Source organism: Alexandromys fortis, unplaced genomic scaffold (assembly GCF_014885135.2).
Source record: "Alexandromys fortis isolate MF-2015 unplaced genomic scaffold, M_Fortis_MF-2015_v1.1 scaffold_28, whole genome shotgun sequence".
NCBI classification, from domain to species: domain Eukaryota; kingdom Metazoa; phylum Chordata; class Mammalia; order Rodentia; family Cricetidae; genus Alexandromys; species Alexandromys fortis.
In genome coordinates this window covers 8,891,009-8,912,768 of record NW_026067901.1, presented here as the reverse complement: position 1 = coordinate 8,912,768, position 21,760 = coordinate 8,891,009, and the positions used below count along the sequence as shown (strand labels likewise).

Sequence of the window (21,760 nt, the reverse complement as noted above, 5' to 3'; positions counted from 1 at the left end):
AGGGAGGGGGACTGGGTTGGGGGAGGGGGAGGGAAAGGGGAGGCGGCGGTGGGGAAGAGACAGAAATCTTTAATAAATAAATAAATAAATAAATAAATTAAAAAAAAAAAAACCCTGAACACAGCAAACTGGCTCCAACATACCTTTCACTGTCTGCCCAATTTCCTATAGGCCCAGACCGTCAGCTGCTTCCCAGACACCATGAGACTACAAAGGAAATGACCATCACCTCCCCCTCCTCCCAGTACCCAACATAACAAATAAGAAAACTCAGACCTAGAGGTAGACCTAGCACTCAGGTAGGCAGAGAGGCAGAGACAGTGCAGAGACCTGAATCAGCCATTCCGAGTCCTCCAGTGAGCGCAGAAAGGAGGCTGAGCCAGACTCAACGGCAGGGCAACCAGGTACACAGGCCTTCAGTAATTTCTTGAAGCTGGCTTTTACCTGCCTTGCCTCAAACACCTCAATAGGAACCAGCTCCCATTGTTGCAAGGGATCTGGGCGTACACCCTGGAAGAAGGCCAATGAAAAGCTGTAAGCCAAACCTAGCCCTGGGTTCTCTGCCTAGCCCTGTGCCCCTATCCCAGTTACCTTGAGCTGAGCTTTGTCACCAATGATGTAGAGGGCTGCCCGCTGTGGTCGCAGGAAGCCAGAATCAGGTGGAGCGCCATTGGTGTGGGGGGTGCTGAGGAGATCTCTGCCAGCTAACCTAGAGCCCACATCAGCACCAAGCCCACTGCTGCGACCACTGGCTCGGACACTGCTCCATTTACCTGCAAAGGAGATAACAAGTGAGCACTAGATTGAGGTCTGGGCACCACTTACCTGGGGCTGGCTGGGCCTGGCCTCCAGGGAGGGGACTGAGTTTCCAGGCAGGGCAGAGTGGTCAGCAGGCCATGAGAGGGAGCAGGGCTGGAACACACAGATGCTAAGGCACATGGGGTGTGGCCTATGTTAGTGTCTGGAGTGGGCTCAGGTGCTGGGCAAGTGAGTAACTAGGGCTAGGAGGAGGCAGTTGTGCTAGTCTGTCACAAAGGGGGCGTTAGTGCTGGGTGTGGAGGGAGAAATTAGTGCCTAAGACATATTCACACTAGGGAGCCATCAGTGCCAGGTAAGGGGAGAGCCCCATTACGGTACCTCGGGACGCAGTCCATCTGGAGGCCGAGGCCGCCATAGGGTTGGACAGCGTGGTGACCCTGGCTCGGGGGCTGGGCACTGAGGGCACAGCAGAGAGAAGGCTCAGGTTTGGTCCCAGGCCTAGGTTGCCAGAAGCTCCCACCAAGCCCCACTCCCAGGGGTCAGTGGCAGGATGGGCCCTTGTCTGGTCCAGGCAAGGGTTCTTCCCACCAGGGGCAGCTAGGCATAGAGGGTCTGTGATGCTGGGAAGGGTCAGGCTTTGCAATACAGGGCTCTTCTTCAAACAGCTCCAAGCAACCTTATCTTCAGATTTTTCCTAGACCCTCTTCCTTTAGTTTAAGCCAGGGACTGTTTGATGGACAGTTCCTGACAGAAGTGTTCAGCCTTGCCCCCTCTCAAAAAAAAAAAAATCACAAGAAGTACCTGAGAGCCTGGAGGAGACCTAGAAGCAACTGGAAGAGGAAGAAAGAAAGGCCAGAGGGCAAGGAGGACAATTTAACCTACAACACGAGCAGATCTGAGTCCTAGGACAATGTGGCAATGTCTGGGAGGAGCCTGAGTCACACCTCAGGTTTACCTATGTAGAGGCCTCATGCAGGACACAGAAAAAGGTGTGAGGCAAGACAACATTACCCCATCCAATGCAAGGATCACTAAGGCCAGTCTTCCACACCCTGACCTCTCTGACAACCACACACTACAGATGACAATTACCCAGCTTGCACTGCAGACGGCAACAGACTTCTTAGGTTGCAAGCTGGAAATCCACATAGGGTTGACGGAAGCCAGACTCCTGATCATCACAGGACAATCAGGGAGAGTGGCCCCACACCCTGAATTTACACCAGAGCTAGCAACAGTAGCACTGGAGAAGGCTAGAGATGTCCAGGGGACACTTGGGAAGGTGCAGGCTGACACTTTCTGAGAGGAAGATGCTGCCCGAAGGTGTCACTCAGGATTTCTGGCAGAAAAGCAGACTGTAGGACACCTTTAACCACACAGAAACCAGATATTCCCAGGGAACTGCACCATGGGTCAATCTGGCCTGTCCTCAGACTGGTGTCGCCTGGTGACCATGAGAGCAAACCTGATGCCCTGTCCTCAGCTCCGGTGGCCAGCAAATGTTAACAAGAGATGAAGACAAACACTGGTGGAAACAGATGAGAAGCACGGGTACAACAGGGAGTGAAGAAGCCGGGGGCAGAGTGGTTACAGACAGAGTTAAGGGCAGAAAGCTGCAGGCAATGATAGACCTAGCCTGGCTCACACTTTTAATCTCATCACTTGGGAGGCAGAGGAAAGTAGATCTCTGTACTCAAGGCCAGCCTGGTCTAAAGAGTGAGTTCCAAGACAGCCAGGGCTATACAAAGAAACTCTGTCTCAAAATAACAACAAAAGAACAACAGACCTGGGAAGTCAGCTTATAGGAACCAGATAGACAAGACAGACAGACTTAAGGACCCTGGGCTACAAGATGGCTGTGTTCATATGAGGTGCTACTAGCCTAAAAGCCATCAGAACCACTATGCTTTCAGGAACTAATCCCAGGAGAGAACATGAAGCCCCAAAACTTCAAGGGGAAGGGGGACAAAGGGGACTTGAGGTTAAGGCCTGGCATACAGCTACCATCTATCTGTTGCGCATACAAGATGGATTGGGGCAACTCACTCCCAAGTGATACTGTCACAGCTTGGTAAGACGGACTCTGCAGCTTATGGTTCAAGAGCCTGGCAGACCTATGCTGAAAGATTTCCAAGCACAAAGACCCAGCTTGACACACGTTAGGCTTAGTATGCAAGTTAGTGGCTAGAGTTGTACATCAAAGAATCAACTGCTAAGGACCCCAACATCTACCAGCCAGGCTGTGAGAAGCAGTGCCCATAAACCACAGCTCACACGTCAACCAGCACTGGATGCAGGTGATCTGCCCTCATAGATCAGCATCAAGAGCACACACATGGCGCCACTCTCAGTGCTGGCACTAACCCACTATGCAAACACAGTCCTGCCCAAAGCTAGTGCTGGGCAGCAAGTCCCAGGCAGCAAAAGAAAGGATTCAACTAATAGCCAGAGGCACACACCTGATCTCTGAGCCTCCTTCAGACAACAGACCCAATTCATAATGACAGAAGACCCTGCACACAATTATGATGACAGCAGTTCTCAGGCAGGGAACTGTGTGGGTGCCTCACAAGCAGAGGTCAGCATGGGAAGAAGGTTGGCCTGGTACCCCTTTAAGTGCTTTCAGGCTGTCATGGAGGTATATATTGGAGAAGGGATGGCAATGACAGCGAGAGCAGTGCAGATAAGACCCAAAGAGCCAGGACAGAAAAACATGAAGGCCAACTAATGGACAGAGGAACAGTTAGAAGGGGACAGGATAGAGGAAGGATAAGAAAATGACTTTAAGGATGTTCCAAGGGCTGTAGACAGAAGCAAACATAGCAAGGTATGGATGGAGCATCTGTTGGACCTAGAGGCCTCTGGCAGATGTCCTGGTCTAAGGAAGGAGAGGGAATGGACAGGCTTATGGTCAAAGGAGAGAGGGCCTCAGGACACTCACCTGGTCTGGGCAGTATTCCTGCCCTGTCCCAGAACACGGAGAAGGGTCCCTCCCTCTCTTTGTCCCATACCCAACACCCACAATCAAGACAATTCTGCCCCAGCTGGTTAGCCCACCATGAACACTGCCACGGCCTCAAAGGCCACCATCCACCCAAAAGCACCCTCTCACCGTGACCACCCATGTGGGCAGAGGAGAAGCTACTAAGTGTGTTTCGTCCTGATGAGTCAGCATAACGAGGCATGGAGCTGACCACAGCCTGCAGGTACTTCTCTTGCTCCAAGCTGCTGGAATCTGTCTGGGCCTGGCCTGAAAAAGGAGGTGAGGCTGCAGCTGCAGCTGCAGGAGATGGAGATGGACAGGTAGGGTAGGCAGACACAGGCAGAACAAAGGAGGAGTACCTGGAGAAGGTGTATTCTGGGCCTTGAAGAGACCAACAACACCCTTGCCATGCAGGCCCCCAGAGCGTAGCAACACAGCCTTGGAGCGCCCACTGCGCCAGCAGACCACAGGAAAGCGGTTTTGGCGGTAGCAGCGGGACACACGCTGCAGGGCATTGTCCTGGATGCTCTGGGGAACAATCAGCAATCCTGGATAGCTGCAGGAGTCGGAGGTATCATGAGGGAAGTTCTAAGGACCTGCCCCTTTGCCTACCCACAGAGCCTTACATCTAGTATGTAAGAAGAGTCAACAGGGTAAGCACAATGGAACAGACCCATGGCTCTCAGAATCTGAAGGCCAAAGGCACTTTATACTTATCCGGTGCCTCCAACAAACCTACAGCCCAACCCTCTATCCACCTCCTGCCCATGCTCCTTGTTTCTCCAGGATCCATGGCTAGGACCCATGGCAAGCAGGGAAGATATCCAAGCACTGCCTACCACTCTAGTCAGTCCTGGCAAAATCTTCCTGGCGTGTCCTAGCCAGCCCTCACCTGCGACATATGGCATACATGCGATTAACAGGAGAGATGCGAAAGGGCTCAGACTTGGCCCGGCTCAGGCTGCTGCTCAGGGTACCTAGTCCAAGGCGCTGGTAGTCACGGCAACATGCCCGCTCCACCAGGCTGCTCATGGTCATGCGGTCAGAGGGCTTCAGGGCTGAGGACGGGGTCAGTGTGCTGGGCTCCAGCTCCTCTGACACTACAAACATTATAGTTAGGAGTCATCTCCTCTAAAGACCCTCAACCCAGCCTAGCCTCCATGGGACCATCTCTAGAGACCCCAGCCCCCCCAGTCCAGCCCAGCCTCCACGGGATCATCTCTGATAGAGAACACACAGATTTCCCTGACCCTGCTCCCACCTGAGATCTCGTCCTCCTGGTCCTCAGGGGGTGGCTGGCCCCGATTCTCCCAGCCAGGGGGGTTATACTTCTTCCTAGTAACATACTGCCGCCCAATGGTCTTCTTAGCATTCTTCACCAGGTTCCGAGACAGGGTTCTGGGGTATAAAAGTCCAAGAGCAATGAGAAGGCAGGAAGTCCATAAGACTATACTAGGTGCACAGCGAGCGCCTGGCTGCTCTGGCTCTGGGACCCAACTCCATACCTGAGTGAAGGAGTCTTGTCCTTAGTAACCCGTGGCGGCCGGCCAGGTGTGTGGGCTGAGCCAAGTGTGAATGCAAAGGTACCCCTGATATCTGGTGGGTACCGAAGCTTGTGTAGCTGCTTGCGGAAGAGCTCGGCACTGTCTGATCCCACCTCCTCATCAAAGGCCATTTTCAGCAGCTGGGTCAGACAAATAACCCCTCAGGGCTCTAAGTGGCCATTAGGCTCCTCCCCAATCAGATAGCATTCATTTCATAGACTCCCTTCTTATGGCATGTACTCCACAAAGCAGGCAAGCTGTGCCTTTTAAGGAAAGATATCATGTCCATGCAACTCAGGATCCAATGCGTATAAACCGAAAATTTCAGTGGCTACTTGATGAGGTCTCAGCTTAGACAGTTCACGCAAAACTTGGACTCTGCATATTTGTCAGGATAAAGACAAATACGCAGGAGCCACTATTTCAAAAGATCACATGATACCAGGCTGAGAGCCAATGTGACAGCCCCACGTCAACAACCCACTGGCAGGAACCCACTTATAGAGCTCACACTAGCTGCAGGGGACAAAAGTCTACTCACTTGGAATGTGCAGGAACGGAGCTGCAGACCATCCTGCAGAAGCTGGTCCACAGGGGTCTGGACACTAATGCGCTTCTCCTTGGTCAATGCAGCCACAGGGAAGGAGCGGACTACCACTTGATCCCCCACTTAAACAGGTTAAGCAGTCAGGAGGAGAAAGGAGGAGAAAGGAATACATATCTCAGGGTTCCAGACATGCAAGTCTTGGGTGGATAGGAAAGGAGCACATTGGCCTATCTCCTCGAGGGCTTTGATTCTTTGAGGAAAGGGAAGGGAAAAGGGAGTCTTATCTACTCCAAGAGCTAGGGAGGCACAGAAAAAAGGCTTACCCAGGGGGTCAGTAGGCATCCCTGTGAAGATGACGCGGTATGTGGTAAGGAAGACAGCACCCTCGGCTGGGAGTAGTGCAGGGCCCCCTCCACTGCCTCCTACACCCTCCTCACGCCCATCTGGCAGCAGGTACACTCGAAGGCCGTCTAAGACACACTCCTCACCAGGCAACAGGCGTGGCCTCAGCAGCTTGGGCTGTTCAGGAAACAGAACTTAGAGCATAATCCAGGCCTCGAGTACCCACAGCCTGTCAGCCACTACTCACCTTCTGTATGGGCGGTAACCTCTTGCTCTCTCGGTGTACAGCCTCCAGGGTCTCAATGTGCATCTGGACAATGTCTGGGGGAGAGCAGGTCTCATACCCTGGGCCCCTACAGCCACCCATCTGAGGAGTACTCCCAAGCCCAGTTCCACCATACCTGGTACCATGACATGCAATCCCTTGAGTTGGTCACTGGTGACCCCACTCTCTGTGCAGACCTTGTCCACAAAGCGGTTGATGAAGCGGACCACAGCCCCAGCTACATCACATGTCTCTGCATCTTCAAAGCCACTCTCTGTGTCATAGCTCTCAGCGACACTGCCCGCCATGCTGGGCCAAGAGGGGGTGTGTGGGCACCAGCACCCCCACACCCCCACCAGAAGCCTTATCCCTGGCCCAGGCCTCACCACTGGCCCCACCCCACCTGTTGGTGACCAGGCTGTTGCTGGCACTCTCCAGGTCTCCCAACCCTGCCCGCTCCCGCAGCAGTCGGCTCTTGCTGCTGTCCAGAGGCAGCAGAAGGTAGCTCATGCGGTTGGCATAGTGGATGGCCTGGCTGAACACAGTGCTTTCCTCCTTCTGTACCAGCTCCTGCTGCTTCTCACGGCTTAGGGTTGGCCATAGGCGCCGCTGCTCTGAAGCCACATCCAGGGCAGATCGCTCATCATCCTGAGACTGTGTTTCCCCAACCTCCTGTCAGGTGCCATACGAATAAGCTGGGACCAAAGTATCTGCCCCCAACCCAGCCCAAGCCCAAGAAGTCCTGCACACCTGGGAGGGGCTCACACGGTCATCAGAAGGCTCCAGGTATAGGGCCCGGATATGGGTCTGCACATCCCCATAGAACATGGCCTCCCAGAATTGGGGTGTGCTCCACACTACATGCTCCTGCACACAGCTGTATGCAAACTGTGTCACCCCTGGGCTCAGCTTCTGCAGAAGTGAAGTTGGAAAAGGTTATGTGCACATAGGCAGGAATAGACTAGAGAGGAAGCCTAAACCCACTACACTCCCAGCACTTACCCGGCAAAAGGCTGTGACCAGTGGCAGCAGTGCTGCTGCAATGCCATGCTCATCCAGGGAAGTACAGTCCTGTAAGCAGAGCCACGAGTGATAGGGAGCCCCTCTTAGAGAGCACCCACATCGATCCTACCTCTCTGGCCATCACAGACCAGGATTTCCTACCACTGCCACCTGGAACTGTTGCCTCAGGCTTCAAAGTCAGTTACAACAAGGACTCCCTTCGGCTCCCATTCTCCATATATTACAGACCTCCCTCACATCAGACAGGAGACCCCTGCGCCCCTTTTCACTCTCACATCATGATCAGAGTCTCTCATAACTGTCAGAGTCACAGAGCCATTAGAGAACCCATGTCTACCCACCATATGACATCACTGGTAGATGAAGGTCAGCCTCACCTGCAGGCAGCAATTCATCATGCGGACGACAAAGTCAAACTGCTGATGGTCTAGAACTGCACGGTTCTGCTGTACATGCAGGTGAAGCTCATGGGCGAGGCAGCGACGGGCAGCTCGCCCCTTCAGGGCCCTGAGTACAGCTGGAAGCAACTGGAAGCAGAGAGAGGGGAAATGGAGAAGAGAAGGCAGTACCCAGCGTCAAAGTGGAGGCAGCCAAGCCCAGGTTTCCAGCACAGAAAAGACTGAAAGCCAATGTAAGTCAGGTGTGCTCAGGTTCTGGTTTTCATGACTAGTGCAGACTAAATCGTCCAGCAGACCCAGGAGCTCCACAGAGACAGTTCATGAGGACAGAGACAGAAGGTGTGCATGGTGCTGGCTCCCAAGCAAGTGTGGACATGTGCGCTGGAGGGAGGCCCCACAGGAAAACCACACAACTCTTATTAAAACCCCAGACGTGTTCATGAATACAATAAGGGCAGATGGGATGCAAAAAAATTATTACAGCAACCAAGTCAGGCATGGTCTCTTATGCCTATAATCTCAGCATGGAAGAGGCCGAGACAGAGGAAGAGCAAAGCCAACCATGCTTATATATTGAATTCCAGGTCAACCTGGGCTACAAAGAGCCTATCTGAAAAACTCCTCCCCCAAACAAACAAACAAACACTCCAAACCCCATGGCACGTACAGGTCTACACTGTATAAAAAGCGTACATATACTGCTGTCCACTCAAATGTAGAAGCATCCTCCTATCCACCCAGCCACTGCACAGGCTCAGCCTTTTCCACACTAGAAGGAAGAACTGAGTCTCCTAAGAGTCTTCCCAAGCCCAGATTAGAGGTTCTATCTGACAAGCCTTACCTTCTTTGCTTCAAGCATTTTCCCTTCAAACACATAGGAGATGCAATTCCGCACTACCTCCAGGCGACGTGCACTGTTGATATGAGGCCCGCTGCATCGCTCTAGTATGGCTGCTAAAGAGATAGGACATGCTCACTTTAACTCTTGGCCTTGTACTCATCCTAAACCAGCTTGTCTTCCCCTTCAAGTTACATACTCATGGGGGGCCCTGAAGGCACTGTGGTCCTCCTCTCAGCTTTAACAGCTGGGGGTGCACCCTGCATCTTGGCTGCAGCCTGGTCCACAATCCACTGAACTGTGCCCTCATCTAGCCGGGGGAATGGCCGGTGGGTCCGCCGCAGGTGACTGGCCTCACCTGGCCTCTGCACTTTGTGCATTGCCACAGCTGGGTATGGGTTTTCCTGAGGAAACATAGGCAGGCATTGGCTACTGGGCCAGGGCCAAAGAGGCAGCATGCCCTCCATGTCACCCACCATACATTCTTATAAAGTTGCTCCGCTAGTTCCTGGACATGACGCAGGACGCGGTGGGGATGGTTCTCATCTGCACGCATCCGTGCTACCTCATGAGCCACCAGCTAAGGGGGAAGGAGGCAAGATGATGAGGGTCAGTTGAGTGGGTTGGGAGAGGGACAAGTGGACAGGCAGGGCCAGGGCTGTACCTCATCAAACAGGTCTGTGGAACGGTAAGGGACCCCTCGCTCTGATACGAAGCCTGCAAAGGCCATGCCCTCCAACACCTTCATCAGGAAATCGTCCTCCACCAGCCCACGCTGGCCTAAGAATGCTGCCTGGAGAACACCAACAAGTCAGCTCCTCACAGACTCACGGAGCCAGCTCAGACCCCAGCCCCACAGCCTACCTTATGGAAGCGAATGACTGGTTCTGGGTGGATGCGCACAATGTGCAGGCACCAGCGGTAACCTTGCAGGAGCTGAGCAAAAAGCCGCAAAAAGACAGCACGAAGCTCCTTGTCCTGAAAGAACAAGTCAACACAAGTGAGTATCAGGTCCATTAAAGGACCCTGGGCACTTTTCTCCACACCCATTTATAGCCAGACACAGGGTTTCCCAGGCACCTCTGCTGCCCCCTTTTGCCTCTCCCTACGGTGCTCCTTAGCCAAGTGAGTCCTACAAGTACTGAACAAACAGCTCTTGTCTACGGCTGACTTGGGCACAATCACCACACCTAACTATCTGTGTATCTCCTTCCTGCCCAGGCTAGAGAAGCCCAAGGTCAGCTTGGAGGGAGGCTGAGTGTCTGAGCACCATCAGCCTGGCCATTAAAGGCACTGGAATCTCTTCACCAAAACAGTAGTGACCCCCACCTGCATCTTCAGAGAGGAAGCAGATGTTGTAGGGGGTGGGAAGGCAAGGTCAGCCAACTCCAGCTCTGGATCCAGGACCTGTGGAAGCAGAGAGGAGCAGGGACAACTGTATGGTGACCTTAGGCTCTGGGTTCCCTGGTTGTCAGGTGACGGCTCCCACAAGACCAAGGCACCAGCCCCACCCTGGCCCCAACCCTCACCATGCTCAGAACATTGTGGGTCTGGCTTTGTAGTGGCTCTGGCAGGGGTGGAATGTGCACACACTCAGGGACAGTCACCGTCCCTCCATCAAGATCAGCAATAATCACGTCCAGCTGTGCACCAAAGGAAGCAGGTGGTGAGAGAGCAGCAAGCCTAGGCAGTGATGCCGACACAAGGCCCAGGCCTTACCAGCTCCTGAGTCTCTGCCTGGAAGGCTGCATTGACCCCGATAATGAAAGGCGTAGGTGTGCTAAGGACTTCCAGCAGCTGCGCCGGCAGGATGGGCACATAAGTGAAGCTGCAACAGGCCCAGAAGACACTGTCAGCTCCAGAGAATACAGAGTAGACAGAGGATCAGGGGAGGCCAGGAGGAAAGGCTAGGCAGAAAAGTACCTGTATCTGAGAGGGAATAGCAGTGCCAAGAGGCCCCTGCAAGCATCTGCAAGACGTTGGTAGCTCCTGGACAAGAAGAGGACTTTGTGCTCAGTGAGGGCAGCACAGAACAAAGACAGCACATTGGTGATGCCTGAAGAAAGAAGACAAGCTTGGTGAGGGCCTGTGTTCCTACTCCAGTACACAGGGGGCACCCTCACCTCTGAGCAGCAGTCCCAAAACAGGAAACTGGGAGTGGGATAAGAGGCAGTCTCACCCAGCTGGCGGAAGAGTAGGGCCACACTACAGCGGCTGACAGGCAGGGAGTCCACCAGTGGAGTCTGAATGACCTGCCGGTCACCAGCCCCCAAAGAGATGGTTCTCTGCAGAAAAAAAAATGACCAGAGCTTAGAGCATGGTCAGTCTTGTGTCAAATCTGAGCACTGACAAATCTTGAGATGGGACTGGCTTAGACGTCTGGAGGGAAAGGTCACACACCCTGCCTCTGTTGGCTGAGCAGAGCTGCAGAGAAAACTCAAGGTAAGGGGGGTGTGGGTCTGCCTCTGATCTGAGTGGGGCAGGGCCTGAGTGGGCAGAAGAAACAAAGAATTCATACCGCTCCTTCCTCAACAGAGTCCAGCTGCACAGGACAGACAGACAGAGAGACACCATTAGACACAGGGCACAGAGTACAAAACAGATACACGGACAACAGCATCCAGAGACAGGCATACACCCAATGATCAAGAGAACAGAGAGTGAAAAGGCAAGCCCAAATAAGAAGACAGGGCTAAAAAGAGATGACAAAGGATGGCACCAAAAGCAGAGGGAGTATCTAAGGCCTTGAGCTATGTGTACTCGGCCAGTCAGACTGAGTGAACAACAGGTTCCCCACCACACCCCTTCTGCCTCCTATGGCTGTACCAGGAGGGCCTGTGGCCATCCAGCTGTCTAAGACCTACCTGAGATCCCCCAGCTAAAGGGACGGTACATGTGAGCAGGTTCCCAATCACGTTCTCGAGGCACACATTCAGGCCCTCCACATGGATAGCATAGATGAGACCAAGGCTATTCTGCAACAACCAGATAGGGAACAGTGGTACAGCTGACAGGGCTACCCCACACACTGCCTTGCTGCTATGGTGGCCCTCCTCACCCTGAACACTTCTGTATGGTCCAGTCGAGACACCAGCACCAGAGTCTTTGGAGCAAAAAGCTGGCCAGGCTGGACTGGTGCTGTGGACGACAGCCGTGCCTGGCCTCCTTCATCTGCCTCTTCCTCCTTCTCTGTGGCATCTTCAGTGCACACCACTTCCTGCAGACAGAAACCCATTCTCCTGGCTCTCATCAGAGTCATTCCATGAGCCCAAGTGGAAGACAGAAGTGACTCAGACCCAGCCTTCCCCAACAGGAACATACCCCCAGAGGTAGAGCAAGCTGGCCATGGCTCAAGGCTCAGCTTCACATGTTGCACACCAGAGCTTACGCTGACCTGTGTGGACTCCACTGGCTCCCAGAAGGTCAAGCAGGCGCAGTAGTGCCTCTCAGAGTTGATGTCAGTAAGGACAGCCACAAAAAAAGTTGGTGGATTCCTCTCGGGACATAGCTGCCACCCACTGGGCTGGCAAAACTGCAGGGAGGGATCAGCAGTCAGTGCCTGCACCCATACCTTCAGTAAGAATTAGTCCCCTTTCCCCCACCACCTGCCCCCAAGCATCTGCACTGCCAGGGCCTGGAGTTGCAGGGCATACAAAGCACCTTTTTATTACCCAGGGAATATCTTAACCTCCTAGCCCTCTTGAAGGAGGATTCTGGCCTCACTATCTAGGGTGAAGCTTACAAGGGACACAGTGACATGAGCAAGATACCCTACCTGTGAGGCCAGCTACCCAAACAGTAGACCTGATAACCCTTATGCTATGCCTCCACACTCACCAGCTCAATGCCCTGGGGGAAAGGGTTGTCCTCCCAGTCCTTCTCCGGGAAGCGTTGTAGGATCTGGCCCTGGCCTTCCCCACTCCCTGAGAACAAGAGCAGGTGGTCAGAGCACCTTCCCACTTCCCACTCCCCATCCCTCATACTATCAAGACTGGCCCAGGATGGAAATAGCTCCTTCTCTTTTGGCAACAGACAAGCCTAGGCTCCCAGATCTACCATTTCTCTAAACAAATTTTTGTGCAGATAGACCATTGGATAACTACAGACCTCAAGGCCACCATAAGGAAAATAGAGAAGCCCCTAGATCCCTCCTCCCACCTACAGTCCAGCCTAACCTTTCATTGTATAGGATCCTCTCAGGGAGGAGCAGAGTACTTCCAGTTAATTCAACATCTTCCCTGACTGTCAACCTGCAGCTTTAGCCCTCAGCCCCTGCCAGACAGTGAGCACAACGCAGACAGTGAATACACACTGGGTACTTTGGTGATCCCTGTCACCTGTCTGTTCTGGGCCTATGCTCATGCCTGTTATCTGTGTACAATTCAAGCCTCAGCTTCTCTTATGCTAGGGGTGGAAACACCAACCATGGCTCCAAATTGCTACCTATGCACAGTACCTTAGAGACAGTTCCTCCTAGAGCACAAGTCTCAGAATTCAAGAGTTTAGCAGGTACCTGCCCTTTTGAACACGGGTGTTCCCAGGCTCCCTCTGTCTGTACCAAGAAGGGATGTACTTCTAACTACAGCCTATGTAGGTGGAGTGAAGGTTCTTGCCTGGGCTCACCCCTATACCACCAAATCTGGAGGCAAAGTGATGGTAACAATGATGACACATGACGACTTCATTTGAAGATGGAATACAGTATGGCAGTGGTTCTCAACCTTCCTAATGCTGCAACTCTTTAATACATTATAGTGACCCTCCAACCATAAAATTATTTCATTGCTCCATAACTGTAACTTTGCTACTGTTATAAATCATAATGTAAGTATCTGATATGCAGGATATCTGACATGTGGTCCCCAAAGGGGTCACAACCTACAAGTTGAGAACCTCAGTATGGAAAGAAAGTCAAGCCTCCTCACTTTTGCCTCTTACATATACAACTTCAAGATCCCCAGAGCATAGTGCTCTCCCACCCTTTACAAGGACCAGCATTCAGGAGGCAGACACAGGCAGATCTCTGAGTTTAAGGCCAGCCTGGTCTACATAGATAGTTCCAGGACAGCCAAGGCTATACCAAGAAACCCTGCCAAAAAAAAAAAGAAAAAGAAAAGAAGACGTTTTCTCATGGATCCTCTCCACCTCAGCCTAAGACCTAGAAAACGTTAATGTGCAATGGGCCTGCTAGGATATGAGCTCACAAACACCAATCCTGGTCCACTTGGACAGTTGTGTTGAACCCCTAAGTCCAACAACAGTACACAATCTCCAGGTCCCCTAAAAGCAAAAGAGCTGCAACCACAGGAGAACACCCATCCCTCTAGATTCATGGAGAAAATATCAAGGATGTGACTACTACGAAGGTCGCTGCTAAGCTGGAGGTGGTGGGGTGCAGGGGCCGATTATGACTCACAAAACCTCAGCTTCCTGCTCCCCTCCTCCCACCACCAACACCCTGCAGGCGACAGGCAACAGACAAGGAAGGGACAGGTGTCTGCTGGTGTCATGCCTACCTACACACACCCACGCGCCTGTCCACCAAGACAAAACCCCCAGGGGGTCCCTCAGGTCCAACCCTCAACAAGCCTGGGCAGTGTATGCACAAAGACATGCACACGTGTGTACACACACACACAAGCACATGCATGCATGCATGCACACACACACAAACTACTCCCCCAGCCGTGGCTCCTCCCCCCACCCACTCAGGCAAGAGCCTCCTTGTGCTCAGCCCTAAACCACCATCTGGGCCCAGCCCTGGCTGGCACCCAGGGCTCACCCAGTTCTTGCCACGAGGCAGCAGGCAGAGGAAGGAAGGGAGGTGTACAGACAGGGAAAGCAGCCTCTGCTCTGCAGCCTTCCCTCAAGGCCAGAAAGGCTAGTAGCCTTCTGAGGGTTGTTTTTAGCAGCCTCCCCTCCCAGGGGAATGGGTAGAGAGGATGGTCAACATCCATTACCAGCATCCCTCATCCTGTGAAAGGTTCATTTCCACTTCCTACTAGCCTTCAAGTCTTCTGAGGGCTCTATACTCTGAAGAACTTCTTTCCTGAGACTTCCGACTGCCTCATAAAGGTGGATGGGTAGACAGCCGAGGGCATCCCTCTTGAGCACCTTCTCTGTACCTTCAACAACCCAGGATCAGACCTTCAAGTTTCAGTCTGGTGCCTCCTGCTCTAAGAAGCTTGCTCTCCACTCTCTACCTACATCTGGGGCCTGAAGCAGGACCCTCAAGTTTTCCATCTAAAAAGTATAACCCCCTCTCCAGGAAACTGGTATACTTTCAGTAGCCTGACCAGACAACAAGTTCCTGTGCATGGCACAGACTACAGCCTAATTAGGGCTTGTTGAATGCATGCAGTCAGCTACATGACCATCCTTCCCCACACCCAACCCAACTCAAACCTCACAAACAAACAGGTTCCTCAGTCAGAAGTGCAGAACAACTTCCGGAGCCCTAAGGCACAGCAGGCCCTCCCAATAAGACCTTGAAGAAGCCTAGTAACTCTCTCCTCTGGCTTCTCTAAGACCCCAGACTGCTAGCTTGCATTTCAGTGAGGGGTTTTGCCATGTTTCCTCTATGTCAGTCATCCACTAAAACCTTTTGGCAACTAGAGGAACCTGAAATGGCTATACCTGATCCACCAAAGTACTGCCCGCCTTGGGTAGAAAAGAAAATGAGCACCCTGCCTCCGTGTCCCAACAGAGCTAGGACTAACTCCAACAGCACAACCATACACTGCAAAGAATTGCTCTTTGAGGAGCATATGGGGGAGAGACGCCAAGGTCCACTGAAGCAGGAATGGTAAGTCTCTGGCCCACAGGCTAGGTAGGCCCATACTAGGAAAACACACTGGGATCCCTGTACTCAAAGAACCTCAGCATGAGCGTCCTCCAGAAAACAGGCTCATGAAGACTGGGGGCCTGAGTGGCAGGCTGGGAGGCGGAACACAGACCATGCATTCTGTCATCTGCTGGCAGCACCCCATCACCAGTGCCAGGCTCCGATGCCTGGAGGGCTAGCCGTAGATAGTGTGGACTGTGGGAAGGCCACAAAAGAACGGCAGCTTCCCTTGACTGATCCACCACATTACATGCTGGACAGCACCAGGTAGCTAGCTGCTGCATCTAGGGAGCCCAGCTATAGGAAAAGGGAGGGAACAAAAGAGTACTATCTTCCTGCTTTTCTAACTATCAGACCTCAACAGGAAGACAATGCCCCAGGCAAGCTGCAGCAGAGGACACATGCAGAGGGAGCCTACAGCTTTTTCAGTTTTTCTCTCCAACTGTCCCCAGTCCATAAACAGAAGCTTTAATCCAAAACCTTGGACCCTTAAGCTCCCAGGGTGGGGGACTGGGAGGGAACTGCAGCCATCCCAAACAGCTCCAACCTGCTCTAGAGGGAGGGCAGGGCCATGGGTGGGGACAATAGATGGGGCCCAAGAATGTGGCCACCTCATTACCATCAGGGCTGAAGGAGGCCAGGTCATGGAACAGAAGTAGTTTTCTTGGGTGATGGAGATCTAGCTCTTTCCTCCCCAGCAGTAGCAGGAGGGTACCTGCCAGGTTTGGCCAGGTAAAGTGTCTCATACTGAGCACTAGCCAAGCGTCACACAATTAACTGACCACTTTTGGAAGCTGAGAAAGGGGTCTCAAGTTAAGCTGTCTGGTCCTTATGCTAAGGAAGGTATCTAGTTCAGTGACAAGACAAGGCATATATATAGGGTGTACCGTGACTCACCTGGTGAGGGACCTATGCTGTACCAGCTGGCATCCTCTAAACTTTACAGTAGAAAGTGAAAAGGTCACACACAGTCCAGTCATTTACTGTCTGTAATCTTGCCTACTTTCCCCGAGAGGTCACCAACTGTAACCATTAGCAACCATGATGCTACCTCAGGTAGGACTCTGGACTCAACCAGCAGCTTTAAAAAGGTATCCAGTACCCAGGTCCCACACCAAGCAGCTCCAAAGTTCTCCTTCAGAACAAAAATAAGGTATCATCTCACCCATACTCCTCAACCTAAAGGACCCCGTGTGCCCGCCCCAATGCCCTTGGGCAACTAGTACAGCGTGTCCTTCATCTTCTTCAGAGGCACTATCTAGCAATGTCCACACATCTGCTACCCAGAGTCTAGGTAGACTAAACTGTTTCCTTGGCCTGTCCTGTGCTGTAGCATCACATGTGGGTGCTCCTGATAGCCGTGTATTAGCTTAGATTAGTGGGAATCATCCCATCTCAAGAAGAGGAAACTGAGGCAGAGAGAGCACCGTGACTGGCAACAGAGTGACAACTAATGCGGCAGGCTTTCTTTTGACACACCAACCAGCTCCCAAATCATGACACCAAGACCTCTTATTAGTTATGAACGCTCGGCCTTATCTTATGCTTGTCCCACCAGCTCTTATAACTTAAATTAGCCTGTTCGTCTACACTTTGCCTTGGTGCTTTTTACTTTTCTTTCATTTTGTATGTCCTACTTCATGTCTGGCTGGCAGCTGCCTGGTTGGCTGCCCCTGCTCCCTTCCCCCAGATTCCTCCTCCTATTTATTTTCTCTGCCCACCAGCCCCACATATCCCTACCGCCTAGCTATTGGCCACTCAGCTTTTTATTAGGCCAATCAGGTGCCTTAGGCAGGCAAAGCAACACATCTTTACATCATTAAACAAATGTAGCATAAACAAATATAGCATATCTTTACATAGTTAAACAAATATTCTGCTACATAAACAAACGCAACACATCTTTACATTGCTAAAGTAATATTCCACAGCAAACTAATTTTCAGTGTGCTCCTCAGCTTTGAGTCTTTAGCTCCCAATACACATAACCCTTGTCTTCAGCCCACACCCAGGGACCCAATTCTGGACTGGTTCCTCAAAGAAATGCCTAAAGGCTCAGTGGTTACCAGTGACAAGTCAACTCTGACCCTAGAAGGCAATGCTTAGAGGGCTCCATGGCCTTCTGTTTCCACAGTGATGGGTAATTTGAAAATGACTCCTTCATACCATTCAGGAAAAGTAGACACCTTTGGACTGAGCCTTCTATTCCGTCCTGCTCAGAGGACAGAAGTACCTATCTCATGTGTGGCTCTATGAGTAAGCCCACATGTTCACAGAAAGTGTCTCATGGAGACCACCTACACCTCCTTATATCACCCTTAACTTTCATCCCACCACACTTATCTGACCTGGTCTCTGGTTGCAGCCCCTGCCTCGAGGGCCATTTTTCACACTGCTCTCACCACCATCGAAGTCCATTTTGTTCCTCCAGCCCAGGCCCGCATACAGCACTAGACCCTCAAGAGTAAAGCAGCCCTCAGCGAGCTTTGGTTCCCTGTTCTCCAGCAGCACAGGGGGAGCCTCACTGACCTTCTTCACATGTGCCTTGGAGCACAGGCTCTCCCTCTGTGAGCCAGTACAACACCGGTGGCAAGCCTCCTGCTCAAAGAGGAAGGGGGATGAAGACAGTGTGGTCTCTGCTTTTGAGAACTCCCTCTCTGGAGGGAAGACATCTGCTCATGACTGAGTGCCAAATGAGATATACTGGAATACATGAGAACAGAGAGAAATGAGTGCTCAGCGAGAGAGTCCTGAAAAGGGCCTGGATACAGAGATGATGGTGGTGAAGAGGTTTTCCAGTGGGTGTAGGGTCCAGCATGTGGACATTAAACAGAGGAAATGTCCTAGTGAGGACTTAGCAAGAAAAAAGGCAAAGAGGAAAGTTTAGGTCCTCAATGGTGACAGTGACAGCTGGACTGAGAAGCGGCAGGATAACTGGAACATGGTAGGAGGCATGACCTCTAGGAATTCAGGGCTGCCTAGTCTGGCCACACAGCTGTCCCTAAGATACTGCCCCTCCGCAGGTGGAATCAGACTGCCAGAGTGCAAATCCTCAGCCTCGGTCCTAGAACCGCACTCGCCTTCTCTGTGCCCGATTCTCTCTAAAGACAGGGGCCAGCAGCAAAGCAACTTCAGTGGGCTATTGGGAGGAATGAGATCATACACACAAAGGGCTGTGCAGGGCCTGGCACACTGAGGACTCTAGCCAACACCCCAACACTGTTGTCTCCATGGCTGTTGCTGATGTCACTGTCAGGCTCCGTTTTCTCCTACCCCCTGGGCTGAAGGGCTCTCAGACACAGGTGCTAACCCCAGATCAGGGCCTCCTAGACTTGAGCACCAATCACCACACTGATCCCCCACTGAGGGCCTGGCTTGCAGGCTTGGACGGCAGGGCGAGCACCAGGAATGCTCTTCTCCAAATCTGACACTTTCTTCTGAAGTCCAACTCAATACCACCTATCCATTCGGGCAGTTTCTGAACCCTTCCCCTTCCACTGCCCCCCATCAAGCGTGCTTCAGGTTTCAGAACTAGCACAGGATTAGAGAAGCTGAAAAACCAATGTTCCGCCCCCCTCTCTGAAATTCCCAGACACAGCCACCGGCAGTCGGCCAAGGCGGGGTGCGCCCATCCCACCCAACTTGCAATCGGGGAGATTGAACTACAGCAGGGCCCTCCCACCTCCCACGCCCGGGCTACACGCCCCTGCTCACCTAGGCAGACCGACACAGGTGCCCAGGTGTGGGAGGACGGCCCTTACACAAACCAAACAGTCCGGGGTCCTCGAGGGTTACCCCGGACGTCACGGTGGCCAATAACCTCTGAGACCTCTTTTCGCAGGCCCGGAGAGCTCGGCCCCAAGTCCTAACCCTGCTTCCGGCGGGGTCTTTTCAGCCTCGAGCCCTCAGACCCTGTCCCACAGCCCCCAGCTCGTCCCTAGGCGCTCAGCCTCGGCACTCACCGCGCGGGTGCGGCCCGAACGCCACCAGCACGAAGTAGTCCGCGAGCCGCGCCATGGCAAGGGGCGCAGGCGGGCTCCACGGCTCGAGGATTCGATGGCGGCGCGCTCATGGCCCGGCGCTGGCCCTAAGCTGCACACTTGGGACGCCCCCGGCCCGCTTCTCTGCAGCGCCGCTGGCCAGGGCTTCCGCCGCCATCTTCCCAGCCAGCCGGCCCGCCCGAGCGCTCGGTGCGCCTGCGCAGTTCTGCCCCTCCCGTGTAGGCGGGGCCTTGTGAAACACGCTTCCATTGGTCTACTCGGCGTAGGGCGGGTCCAAGGGCGCTGCTCCGCCCACTACTTCAAGCTCAAGGACCAGCTCAACCCTTTGGGCGGGTGAAGCGGACGGCAGCCGGAGCGGGTCAGCTACCCTGCTCCCGCGGCCGACATTTCGACCTGAGACACTGGCGAGAACCAGAGCGTATTTCCCCCGTCGAGACTGAAGCCCCGGAATGAAGAGAAGCCTGGACCTCACCCTTGGAAGCTCCTAATCCCCAGAGTCAGGGACGTGGTCCCGAGACTTCAGCTCATAAACCGCTGGAGTCCAGGCCTTGTGCTGCGAGTCTCCCAAACTAGAGATTCAAGTCAGGGGGCCAGGGCTTCGCCTCAAACGCTGCCAAACTTACGATGGCCTAGGGAAAGGCTTCACTTTTGGGTAGGTGGAATGTCCAATACCTGCATTAAAACAAAATAAAACAGCATTTGCCTCCGGTCCCAACGTGGGTCACCTTCCTGGGAGGTCAGACCACCCTGGAGGTCTGGGATTAACCAGGCCTCTAGCAGTGACACAGAAATGGGTAAAGGTCTGGACACTGGGGAGACAAAAGTCCTTGACCAGGGAGGTCCAAGGAGAGAACGGGGCTTTTTTTTTTTTTCGTATATGAATTTAGTTTCTGTGGGAACTGAAAGGCAAGCTGCCTCCTAGTATCCTGTTCCCTCTAACTGCAGGATCTGAGAATGAATGAAACCAAAATCAAGGAGAGAGAAGTTCAGTTCGTGGTGTATTATCTAACCCTTGGGAGGCTGAAGCAGGTAGATCATGAGTTCCAATCCAGCCGCCTAGGCTTCACTGGGAAACCTGTCAAAACAGGCATGAGGGCCTTGCTGGAGAATTAACTCAGCAGTTAAGGGCACTTGTTCTTGCAGAGAACCTGTGTTGGGTTTCCAGCGAGCAACCATCTGTAACTCTGATACCAGAGGACCCATCGCCCTCTTCTGGCAACCAGGAGCACTGCTTGTATCTGGTGCACAGCCGTCCAAGGGGGGTGGGGAGAGACACCCATACATATAAAATGAAAATGTCTTTTTTAAAAGAGAGGGATGAGGGAAAGACTCTCCCGGAAATGGAGACGTAGCCCTGGCTCTCCCTTGCCACTGCCAGGTGATATGGGGTGTGACATCTTCCTTTCTGCTTAATGTGTCTGAACTTGCTTGAGCTGGTTTCTGTCAATCACCAAAACTTCTCTCTACACCACTGAGTGAAGAAGTGGTGACTGGCACATTTGACTTGGTGCTTGAACCCCAGGCTGACTCTCTTAGAAACTAGTGGGGCCCTGCCACCCATGGCCATGATCACCAGGCTCAGTGTCCTTACCGAAAAGAACTCTGATCCTAACAAGATCGTTTCCAATCTATCCTCAAGTGCCTTGCCACGAAGTTGAATACCCTGACCATTGCATTTCCCTGGCCACCTACCTCTTCTCAAGGGCCTGTGGTCTCCTCAGATGCTCCCTTCTCCAACCAGTTCGGTCTCCTTCAAGAAGATACTCTCTCCTTGGTCTCCTTGGCTCCCTCCGTCTGTTCTTTGACCTGACCACTGTCTCCAAATGCCTGTCTTCCTGCAAACTGCTGCCTCAACGTTTCACTATTCACGGCTAACCCAGCCATGTATTATCTTAACCATCTGTATCCTGCAGACAGACCTAAGAAGGCAGAGTGACCCATGGTGACACCACTGCCTCAACTTGAGAAGGATAGATGCCCCTATAGAGCAGAGTGACCCACAGGGACACAATGTTCTAGTCTGTGATGGATGGGCACTCCCCAAATATACTTCCTGGCCTGCTGATATGTACAGTTGTCTTTTAGTCTTTATCTTCTGAGTCTACTTCTATCTCATGGATGGTCACTGCTTGAGTTGACTTTTCCTAGAAAAAAAAAAAAGCATACCAGTCATATGATAGACCCCAAACCTGCCGATCTACACCCACCCTCCTTCC

The 21,760-nt window shown here is 52.8% G+C and overlaps 1 protein-coding gene across 3 annotated transcripts; it reads right to left on the bottom strand.

Moving 5' to 3' along the window:
- Nucleotides 1-106: 106 nt before the first annotated feature.
- Nucleotides 107-21,651, bottom strand: Sbf1 (SET binding factor 1). Of its 3 annotated transcripts, none has more exons than XM_050130390.1 (32): nt 21,237-21,651; nt 19,506-20,216; nt 12,537-12,622; nt 12,094-12,231; nt 11,758-11,916; nt 11,564-11,674; nt 10,879-10,984; nt 10,623-10,755; nt 10,419-10,527; nt 10,229-10,342; nt 10,029-10,106; nt 9,564-9,677; nt 9,364-9,492; nt 9,181-9,279; nt 8,899-9,103; nt 8,703-8,815; nt 7,841-7,990; nt 7,443-7,511; nt 7,191-7,352; nt 6,844-7,112; nt 6,577-6,749; nt 6,423-6,496; nt 6,157-6,352; nt 5,828-5,955; nt 5,248-5,426; nt 5,004-5,140; nt 4,635-4,842; nt 4,102-4,298; nt 3,872-4,009; nt 1,138-1,215; nt 592-773; nt 107-510 (listed from the first exon to the last, which is right to left on the bottom strand). In XM_050130390.1, exons 2-32 carry the CDS (start codon nt 19,558-19,560, stop codon nt 289-291), a joined length of 4,311 nt encoding a protein of 1,436 aa, XP_049986347.1. In that variant the 5' UTR covers nt 19,561-20,216; nt 21,237-21,651; the 3' UTR covers nt 107-288. The 3 variants fall into 3 exon arrangements, with proteins under 3 accessions (XP_049986347.1, XP_049986354.1, XP_049986361.1); XM_050130397.1 differs by having other exon boundaries at nt 4,635-4,836; XM_050130404.1 differs by lacking the exon at nt 1,138-1,215.
- Nucleotides 21,652-21,760: the final 109 nt, after the last annotated feature.

Coding starts and splice junctions, on each gene's coding strand:
- Sbf1 (XM_050130390.1), bottom strand. CDS start 19,560: ATGGCGCGGCTCGCGGACTACTTCGTGCTGGTGGCGTTCGGGCCGCAC. Junction 7,353..7,442: donor TGGTCACAGCCTTTTGCCGG/GTAAGTGCTGGG, acceptor TCACTTCTGCAG/AAGCTGAGCCCAGGGGTGAC. Junction 4,843..5,003: donor CCAGGAGGACGAGATCTCAG/GTGGGAGCAGGG, acceptor TAATGTTTGTAG/TGTCAGAGGAGCTGGAGCCC.